This window comes from Sinocyclocheilus rhinocerous, unplaced genomic scaffold (genome assembly GCF_001515625.1).
Source record: "Sinocyclocheilus rhinocerous isolate Xijiao unplaced genomic scaffold, SAMN03320098_v1.1 scaffold1002, whole genome shotgun sequence".
Taxonomy (NCBI): domain Eukaryota; kingdom Metazoa; phylum Chordata; class Actinopteri; order Cypriniformes; family Cyprinidae; genus Sinocyclocheilus; species Sinocyclocheilus rhinocerous.
The window spans coordinates 155,773-166,984 of NW_015623463.1; the positions used below are offsets into that span (position 1 = coordinate 155,773).

At 35.6% G+C, this 11,212-nt stretch overlaps 1 protein-coding gene across 1 annotated transcript in view; it reads left to right on the forward strand.

The window, feature by feature from the left end:
* LOC107745643 (palmitoyltransferase ZDHHC13-like) overlaps positions 1-10,233 on the forward strand; it is a 21,985-nt gene extending 11,752 nt beyond the window's left edge. Inside the window, exons 10-17 of the mRNA XM_016559596.1 lie at positions 4,694-4,794; positions 4,959-5,083; positions 5,950-6,012; positions 6,271-6,364; positions 6,462-6,545; positions 6,755-6,912; positions 9,150-9,247; positions 9,316-10,233. Coding sequence (XP_016415082.1) covers positions 4,694-4,794; positions 4,959-5,083; positions 5,950-6,012; positions 6,271-6,364; positions 6,462-6,545; positions 6,755-6,912; positions 9,150-9,247; positions 9,316-9,460 — 868 coding nt within the window. The 3' untranslated portion in view covers positions 9,461-10,233. The remainder of the gene's footprint in view (positions 1-4,693; positions 4,795-4,958; positions 5,084-5,949; positions 6,013-6,270; positions 6,365-6,461; positions 6,546-6,754; positions 6,913-9,149; positions 9,248-9,315) is intronic.
* Positions 10,234-11,212: the final 979 nt, after the last annotated feature.

An 11,212-nucleotide genomic window follows, 5' to 3' on the forward strand; every position in this document is an offset into this window, starting at 1 on the left:
TGTATATTGAAAATAGCAGAGGGCCTAAGACAGATAAGACAGATACTCCATACTTTTCTGCCGATAATTGAGATGACTCACCATTTAAATAGACAAAGTGATAAAAGTGATAACCAGGCTCAGTCGGGGGGCCAGTTCTCCTCTGGCCAGACCAAACCAGCAGTTCAATTTCAGGCTGCAGCAAAGTCACATTGTGCAGAAGACTCATCTGGTTCCTGTGGTCTTGTCCCGGTGGTCGTCTGAGACAAGGTCTTTACAGGGGAATAACATCTGTATCTGGTGTTCATCTAGTTGTCCTGGTCTCCGCTGTCTTTCAGGGCTGTAGAGGTCCTCTCTAGGTGCTGATCCACCATCTGGTCTGAATACGTACTGGATCCGGGTGACTGCAGTGACCATCTGATCTGGATACAGACTGGATCTGGTGGGTTGTTTCAGGGTTGGCATCATCTGAGGTCCTCTGAGGGGTTGGCATCATCTCTTCTCAGGTGTTCTGGATCCAGACTGAAGCTTGTGTAAATCCTAGTTACATCCCGTGGCAAAAACAGAGAAACAAATAGGGACATAATTAGCGTAGCTGCTGTTCCAACCAAGCAAAATTGATTTGTTTAACCCAAGCTAAAGAATAATAATGTGCATTTGATCAGATATAACTGCAGTACAAGATTATGATATGCATTATTTGAATGCTTGGCCAAAGAGATGTGTCTTTAATCTAGATTTAAACAGAGAGAGTGTGTCTGAACCCCGAACATTATCAGGAAGGCTATTCCAGAGTTTGGGAGCCAAATGCGAAAAATCTCTACCTCCTTTAGTGGACTTTGCTATCTTAGGTACTACCAAAAGTCCAGAGTTTTGCGACCTTAGGGGGCGTGATGGATTGTAGCGTGGTAGAAGACTAGTTAGGTACGCAGGAGCTAGCCCATTAAGGGCCTTATAGGCAAGTAATACTATTTTGTAACTGATACGGAACTTAATAGGTAGCCAGTGCAGAGACTGTAAAATTGGGGTAATATGATCATATTTTCTTGACCTGGTAAGGACTCTAGCCGCTGCATTTTGGACCACCTGTAGCTTGTTTATTGAAGATGCAGGACAACCACCTAGCAGTGCATTACAATAGTCCAGTCTAGAGGTCATGAATGCATGAACTAGCTTTTCTGCATCAGAAACAGGTAACATATTTCGTAGTTTGGCAATGTTTCTAAGATGGAAGAATGCTGTTTTTGTAACATGGGAAATATGATTTTCAAAAGACAAGTTGCTATCTAATATAACACCTAGATTTTTGACTGTAGAGGAAGTAACAGTACATCCGTCTAGTTGCAAATTGTAATCCAAGAGATTCTGTGTACTGTTTTTTTGGTCCAATAAGTAATATCTCTGTCTTATCCGAGTTTAATAGGAGAAAATTATTGGTCATCCAATCTTTTACATTATTAGCACACTCTGTTAGCTTAGATAATTTAGAAGTTTCATCTGGTCTTGTAGAAATATATAGTTGAGTATCATCAGCATAACAATGGAAACGAATCCTGTATTTTCTAATAATATTACCAAGGGGCAACATGTATATTGAAAATAGCAGAGGGCCTAAGACAGATCCTTGCGGCACTCCATACTTTTCTGCCGATAATTGAGATGACTCACCATTTAAATAGACAAAGTGATAACGATCGGACGGGTAGGATCTAAACCATCTTAAAGCCTGCCCTTGAATACCTGTATAGTTTTGTAATCGATCTATGAGTATGTCATGATCTATAGTGTCGAACGCAGCACTAAGATCAAGTAAAAATAGCAATGAGATACAGCCTTGGTCTGACGCAAGAAGCAAGTCATTTGTAATTTTAACAAGTGCAGTTTCTGTGCTATGAAATTCTTCATAGAGATAATTTTTTGCAGGAAGGAGCACAGTTGAGCAGACACAACTTTTCTAAAATTTTAGACATAAAAGGAAGATTTGAAATGGGTCTGTAATTTGACAGTTCACTAGGATCTAGTTGTGGTGTGTGTGTGTGTGTGTGTGTGTGTGTGTGTTTGTGCTGTTCCAACCAAGCAAAATTGATTTGTTTAACCCAAGCTAAAGAATAATAATGTGCATTTGATCAGATATAACTGCAGTACAAGATTATGATATGCATTATTTGAATGCTTGGCCAAAGAGATGTGTCTTTAATCTAGATTTAAACAGAGAGAGTGTGTCTGAACCCCGAACGTTATCAGGAAGGCTATTCCAGAGTTTGGGAGCCAAATGCGAAAAAGCTCTACCTCCTTTAGTGGACTTTGCTATCCTAGGTACTACCAAAAGTCCAGAGTTTTGCGACCTTAGGGAGCGTGATGGATTGTAGCGTGGTAGAAGACTAGTTAGGTACGCAGGAGCTAGCCCATTAAGGGCCTTATAGGCAAGTAATAATATTTTGTAACTGATACGGAACTTAATAGGTAGCCAGTGCAGAGACTGTAAAATTGGGGTAATATGATCATATTTTCTTGACCTGGTAAGGACTCTAGCCGCTGCATTTTGGACTACCTGTAGCTTGTTTATTGAGGATGCAGGACAACCACCTAGCAGTGCATTACAATAGTCCAGTCTAGAGGTCATGAATGCATGAACTAGCTTTTCTGCATCAGAAACAGGTAACATATTTCGTAGTTTGGCAATGTTTCTAAGATGGAAGAATGCTGTTTTTGTAACATGGGAAATATGATTTTCAAAAGACAAGTTGCTATCTAATATAACACCCAGATTTTTGACTGTAGAGGAAGTAACCGTACATCCGTCTAGTTGCAAATTGTAATCCACGAGATTCTGTGTACTGTCTTTTGGTCCAATAAGTAATATCTCTGTCTTATCCGAGTTTAATAGGAGAAAATTATTGGTCATCCAATCTTTTACATTTTTAACACATTCTGTTAGCTTAGATAATTTAGAAGTTTCATCTGGTCTTGTTGAGATATATAGTTGAGTATCATCAGCATAATAGTGGAAACTAATCCTGTATTTTCTAATAATATTACCAAGGGGCAACATGTATATCGAAAATAGCAGAGGACCTAGGACAGATCCTTGTGGCACTCCATATTTTACTGGTGATAATTGAGATGACTCCCCATTTAAATGAACAAAGTGGTAGTGATCGGACAGGTAGGATCTAAACCATCTTAAAGCCTGCCCTTGAATACCTGTATAGTTTTGTAATCGATCTATGAGTATGTTATGATCTATAGTGTCGAACGCAGCACTAAGATCAAGTAAAGCTAGCAATGAGATGCAGCCTTGGTCTGACTTGAAATCGCATCATATGACCCCTTTAACAAGTGCAGTTTCTGTGCTATGGTGGGGCCTGAAACCTGACTGAAATTCTTCATAGATAATATTTTTTTGCAGGAAGGAGCACAATTGAGCAGAGACAACTTTTTCAAAAATTTTAGACATAAAAGGAAGATTTGAAATGGGTCTGTAATTTGCCAGTTCACTAGGATCTAGTTGTGGTTTCTTAATAAGAGGCTTAATAACCGCCAACTTGAATGGTTTTGGGACGTGACCTAAAGACAACGACGAGTTAATAATATTGAGAAGCGGTTCTTCTGCTACAGGTAACAACTCTTTCAGTAATTTAGTGGGTACAGGATCTAATAAACATGTTGTTGGCTTAGATGCAGTGATAAGTTTATTTAGCCCTTCTTGTCCTATAGTTGTAAAGCACTGCAGTTTTTCTTTGGGTGCAACGTATGCAACTGTATTACAAGATAATGTAGATCCTATATTTGTTATTGTATTTCTGTTATTGTATTATGTATTATATGCATGTGTATATAAATAATAGTATAGTATAGTTTAGTATAATAGTAAAACAAAAACATTAATTAAAATCAGTACAACAAAATAAATATTTTATATACTGTATATGGATGGATAGATAGATAGATAGATAGATTCTGGATACTGCACATTCTCAGAAAAAAAATGCTTTATAGATAATGTAGATTATAGATAGATAATGTAGATTTTGTTGTACCGTTGTATCTATCTATCTATAGATAGATGTTGTATCTAGACAGACAGACAGATAGATAGATAGATAGATAGATTTTGTTGTACTGATTTTAATGTTTTTTAATGATACTGATTTTAGTATTTTTTTAACATTTAAATATAAATATATATTTAAATATTTCATACATTTTTTTATAATTTCAGATTTTTTAAGTATATAATTATGTATACTGCACATTCTCAGAAAAAAATGCTTTATAAATTGTTTGGTATTGAAATGATGTAATGATTTGATTTTGATTTGATAATTATTATTTTTTTTTTTAAAGAGACAGATCATGACAGTATGTCTCTGTATGAAGAGCTTGATACAATTTACAATGCCATTGCACATAATGCAAATCTGTGAACAGAATAACTATGTGTGCAATAATATTGACTTCCTCACGAGGGCGCTGTAAGCTCAGTAAAACATCTCTGTTTAGCCCAGTAGTTTTCAATCCTGGTCTCTCAGATAAGAGCGGTGGGTCCCCAGGACTGAAAACCAGTGGTTTAGCCTGAAAAGGCCACTTAAATATCTACGGTACACAGGCAGATTAAGAGGTTAGAACAAAAAGATAGAATTTAGAAGAAGAGCTGTTTTTTTCTTAAAGTGTCCTAACAATGCTGTCCTGTTCGTGTGGTTTGTTTCTGTAGGCAGTTGGCGACTGTGGCGGTCCGGTCTTTGATTCCCTCCACAGGTCTCATGGCTTCGATCTTCTGGATGGTGGTCACCTGGGGCTTGTGGTTTCTGCCTGATATCCTTGTATAATACCCAGACATTTGAAACTGATCATAACTTTCATGCAGATGTGTTTATACCAGCCATGATAGGTTTTATATATCCACCTCATATTCAACCCAGAGCTATTATAGTTGTATGTGTTGGGTGTTTGTAGAGACCTTAACATGCGTTGTTCACATGACCCAAGCGCTACGGTTCAGATGCTCTTCACTTTTAACATCACAGCCTTACTGTATTACTACCTGCGCTCCTGCAGGACAGACCCTGGCATCGTCAAGGCAACCGAGGAGGAGAAGAAGAAGGTAAGACTCTGAATGTTATTTGGCTGGCTTTGTGCCACTGCCTGATTGATGAATATATTACTTTCAGTTACTTGTGGTGAGATTCTTGCTGGTTTGAGTAATAACTTGAATCAACTTTAGAAAACTGTGAACTTGTAACTCAAACAAGATGTATCAGTGATTATATTATATAATATTATGTTTATGAGATATATGGGGTGAATGTAATGAAAAAAAAAGCCTGTGTCCCCTTTTTTATGTAGAATTTTTAAAACTTTTTTTCATTCGATTTTGGGGCAGAAAATGACACAGGCATGCCCCTAAAAATAGGCTTTGTTTTCTCATATATATATATATGTATACTCTTTTTTTTATTTTTTATTAATTTATTTATTTATTTATTTGTTTATTTATTTATTTATTTATTTATATAATCAACTTAAAAATAATAAAGGAAATGATAATAATAATAATTAAGCATAAATAAAATTAGCATAAATTAAAATCAATACAGAAAATCTAGATATGTATGAATAACATATTTATACATATTTTGTATCGCTTGTGCAGTACTGATTTTAATTTATTTGGATTTTTTTTTTTTACTAAAAATTGTACATTTAAATATAAGCACACACACATATGTATGTGTATATATATATATATATATATATATATTTTTTTTTTTTGTATATATGTTTAAATAAAAAATTATTTTAATATTCTTGTTATTCATATATGCTTGTTGCAATCAGCGTTTTCTGATTTATATTGACCGTTTGAATTGGAGGAGTCAGTTGCATTGTTTGACCTAACGATTCCTTTAGGTTCTTACACTCTTTCTAGTCTCTTGGGCGACTTTAACAGGTTCATCTATCTCTCTGTAGAATATTGTGGTTCTGGCAGAGGCAGGCTGTCTGGATCCCAGGATATTTTGTACTTCATGTATGGTAAGTTATCTCTTTTTAGTGACAAGATAGAGAGGGCAAATGATGAAAAGAAAACTGGATTGGGAAATGATGCAAGATAAATTCAGGCTTGTTACCTTCTCAAAGCATTATGACCGAATAAGTCCAAGCATGTGCGCTAACCGCAAGGCCATGGTTTGGAAATCTGCATGGTTTTACCGTAGTACTAACAGGAACATATACTGTATTGTAAACATTCTTCAGAGTTTCCTATAGAGCTTAAAAACCTTGTTTTTGCAGATGAGGAAGCCAATGAGAGCAAATCACTGCTTTTCCTGTAACGCTTGTGTCGCTAAACAAGACCACCACTCCATTTGGATCAATGGCTGCATAGGTAACATGCACGAACTAGGATGTTTTATAGCATAGACTTCCTTTTCTCTCATTTTTTGCTGTCATTATGAGTCGCTCATGCTAACCTCCTTTTACAGGGGCCAGAAATCACCCGTACTTTGTGCTTTTCCTGGTTGCTCTGAACTTCCTCTGCATATGGATGTTCTACGGCAGTATCATGTGTAAGTTACCACTTGAACTCGAATGTACACTAGCATTCAAAAGTTTGTGGTCAGTACAATTTTTGTTTTTGAATGAAGTCTCTTATACTCACTATGACTAGTTCCCAAATGAATAGTTGATGTCTGTAAAATACTAGGCTACATCTTGCATTTTTAGTCTCGCCAGAAGAAAATGTTCATTTAAAAAAAGTGTGTGTTTTTCTGTGTAGACTGGTCCCAACACTGTCCACCGCACTACACAGAGGAGGGCGTCTGGGGGGTAGTGACCACTCTGACAGGCTGCTCTCCCTGGGTGCTCTACATCTTCTGCTTTGCTTTCTTAAACGCTTCCTGGGCCTCCATCCTGCTTTTGGTGCAGCTCTACCAGGTGAATGACATGATGATGTGCTATAAACTGTGAAACATCCTAGCTAAATATCAGCACTTCTGGCCAAATACTGTATATTAGGACAAAGGGCTGTCAAAATGGCTGAAAAACTAAATTCGAATTTTGTACTTAAATATGATCAAAATTCGAATTATATTCGAATTTAAAATGCATAATTTCAGTTAGGGTGAAGAAAAGCTTTTGGCTTCTATCCTGAGGCCACAAGAGGGTGCATCATTCAAAGCATAAGATAACATGACTATCTGCGAAAAAAAGTGCATAATGTTTAAAATAATGGCAAATGGCAATGGTAATGGCAGTGGTATGGGGAAAAACCCGCCATAAAGTCTCGATATATGTTTTTTTCAAAGTTAAACTTGCATTAATTTTACATGGCTTTCTAAACATGCGGTTCCTTTGTGCGAGACGCGAGTGCAACAGTAATAGATGTCCGTCTAGAAAATGCGTGAAATATGCGTTCTGTGTGAACGGCTTGGTTTCGGGTTTTGATGTAAACAAGATCTTCTCCGCATTGATGTTCTCTTTTTCCGCTATATTTTTAATGAACAACGCAGCAGCGCCGCATCTAGTGGCTTCAACTGGATAGGCTAACAAAAACATTATAATGCAATGACACTTACATCGTCATCGCATCTCGTGCGCCACTGATAAGCCTCCTTAACGCACACCTAAAATTATTCGAATGTGGATTTTTATTTTAAATTCGACGAATATTCGAAATTCTAAAAAAAAATTGACAGCCCTATTAGGACATAAGAACCAGAGTGAACAGCTGTCATTATTTCTGTGCTATGGCTGATGACAGATACAATGGCATTTCTTCACTCCTTTGCCTAGAATTTTGCATAACATGAAATCAATCATGTTTAAATAATTATGATATGTAGGTAGTACATAGAAATCTAGTATGCTTTTTGAACTATGCCCTGATGTTTTATTTACCTAATATCAACTTAATCAGACCAATACTTGTTATAAAGAAAAACATAAGTATTAGTCATCAATATCTTGCGGCCTCTTTCTACAAAAATATAACAGCAGCTTTGAACAGAGAGCGAACACTGATAAGCGGTCTTAATTATGAAATTATATTACAATTACTAAAAGTGTTGGTATTGTTAAAGGTGCTGTATGTAAGTTTTTGACTCTACTAAAGCATAAAATACCGTAATATGTTTGCAGATATTTAAGAAACATTCTAAGTTAACATACTTGTTTATCTGAAAAACAATGCTACAGTCAGTTATTCTGCTTTGAAAATGTGCGTTCTGTGTCGGAATGTCTGTCTTTGTTTTGGTCTGTGTAACCCGCCTACTGCCAGTTTACCCCATTGTATTTCGGCACCCCGGGTTGCCAGTTGGCGGAAAACACAGCGTATTTCATTTCAGTCATGGAAGGTGCCAAACAAAAGGAGTCAGTTCCTGTTGGTGTTGTCAATCTGGCAACCTGAGTGTGCATCAAGTCTGAGGAGGAGGGGCCGGGTGAAAAAAATCCTCTCTAATATTTTGAATTTGGACTGCAATACCTAGTTCAATCACTAGGTGTCAATCCTACATACAACACCTTTAACTAACACTGAAACATTAAAGACCTTTTAAAATAACCTTGTTTGGTAATTGAAATAAAATATAAATATTAAATGAAATCTTAAACAAAGATTAGTATTGTTGCCTTGTCAACCAACTAAAATACTTTTTTTTTTTTTTTTTAAGTTAAGCCTGAACATTTTCAATAAAACTACAACTGAAATAAAAATAAAGTTAATAGAAATATAAAAAATAAAAAGCACATACAATTACAAAAGCACATAAAAAATTGCTAAAACTGACATTTTAAAATAAAAGCAAATTCAAAACATTAAGTACTATAATAGTATGTAAATAATACTAATATACACTGAACAAAATTATAAACGCAACACTTTTGTTTTAATAATGATATTACTTTAAAGAGTAGTGCAAGATTTCAATTAAAATAAAGTTTAAAAAAAGGTGTAAATCTTTTAAAATGTGTAAACAATGACCATCTCATATGTCTGTAGTGTTTTAGGAGGAGATTGATTTTATCACATGATTAACAAACAGGCGTTAGGAACATGTTCTCACACTAGCATAGTGGTTAATAGTGGAAAGTCTTAAAAGTGGAGGACTGTATGTCTTTTGATTTCACACAAATGTATGCACAGACTCTTCATGGTTTGCTTTGTTTCCTCACAGATCGCGTTTCTCGGGCTGACGACGGCTGAGAGAGCGAACCTGATGCACAGACAGAGAAAACTCCCTCAAGCCTTCTCTCTCAGACAAAACCCATTCAAGTAAGGACGTTTTCATTAGTGTAGGGTTGATAAAGTTCTTATTTTTAATCGTGTTTCTTCTCTCATAGTCTTGGAGTGGTGAGGAACCTGGTGAACTTCTTCCAGTGGCGCTGCTGTGGTCTCTGTAAGCCAATGGTGCTGGACTGGACTCAGCAGTATCCCATGGGTCTCAGCAGAGACCATCCCATGTTCAGCGGCCCCGATGCTGTTTGATCCCCAGCGATCAGTCACCCACTCAGGGAGAGCGACGTCCCCAGTTCTGGAGCCATTGGTTTGATTTTAATGCCTTTTTAATGATGGAAACGAAGAACAGACCGAATGCTAATTTGGATAATCGTTTGTTCTATTTGCAAGAACATCCGCCTTTTGTATTTGAGGGAAATATAGTATATGTGATGTGCGTTCAAGGTTAGATTTTGCCTTACAGCTTAAGTTGTACATAAGGATGAATACATGTTTATAAGCACACTGATATATTTTGAGCAGAAATATTTTGTAAGGTACGGTAAGATCACGCTTTGGTTTTTACTCCAAGTCCTTTTACAGGAAGTGACCACTATATGTATGCTCTTTGTGAAAAGATTTGTAAATCATTTTATACAAAAAAAAAATGCAAATTTAGAGAAATTTTGAGAACCGTACATCCCTTGATGAGTCAAAACACATCTGAAATGACTTCACGCTACGATCAGATGCATTACAACCACAACATTTATAGCATTATACGTGCAAGACGAATCATATCATTTAATATATTTTATTAGCTATTAGTATCATGTTACCTTTAATCAGTAATGTTTTCAAAGGCAGTTGATCTTTTATTTATGTCTTTAATAACCACTGTGTAGTACAGGGCTGTGCCTGATAGCATCAGCTCGCTCTTTACTGCAGTTCTCAATTCTGTTCATTATACTTTATTACGCAGTATGTCATAATAAGGGAAAAATGCTGTTCTTGAATCCTACTCTGTGCTTTGGAATAAATCAGACCACTTTTGTAATTTGCTGGTCAGAGTGTTTCTCCAGGTAAAGGTATATTTGTTGCTGATCTAACAACAACAAAAAATTATTGAGTAACTTACATTACAGCCACTATTAGCTAATAGCTAGTAGTGAATGAGTTTTGGAGATATATATAAATATGTATATAAAAAGTATAAATATATAGTTTGTGAAATAAGTCTCTTACGCTTATTAGTGTTGCAACTTGATCAAAAAATACAGCAAAAACTGAATTATTGTTAAATATTACTTAGATTTATAATAAATGTTTTCTATTTTATTAATTTTGTAATATAATGTATTCATGTGAGGCAAAACTGAATTTTCAGCATCATTACTCTAGTCTTCAGTGTCACATGATACTTCAGAAATCCTTCTGATATGCTGATTTAATGCGTTTATTTTCCTAGTAACTAATCGTCTTTGAATCAATGTTGAATGACACGTCTTTTATCCTTTATTTACTCTTTATTTTTGTTTTTATGCTGTGACATATGATATACAGTTACAGTAGATAGGATTCTATAATTGTAATACATTTGTTTTATGCAGCATAGCATCAATTTAAGATTAAGTTTAACCCTTTAACTGTCACCCGTCCCCTCTGTGGGACGCCTAAGTTTACTTCACTATATTACAATTAAATCCTAATCTAATCATGACAAACTATATATCGTTGGAAAGGTCTATGACTCCTAAATAGATATTTTACCAATGTATTTGTTAAAAATCATGTAGGAAAAGTAATGGATTAATTTTTGACAAAAATCTACATCATAACAGGAGTTCTGACCTTTGTCAAAAAAAGTCTTCTTTGTTGCCTTTTTCTCTATCACGCTTTAGAAATCATCAGAAATTATATATCAGTTGAAAACTTTAAATCTCAAAATTCATCCTTTGAAACCCATTTTAAAATCAAACATTGCATTACCATGAAAATGGTACATCAAAATCATGTTACAAA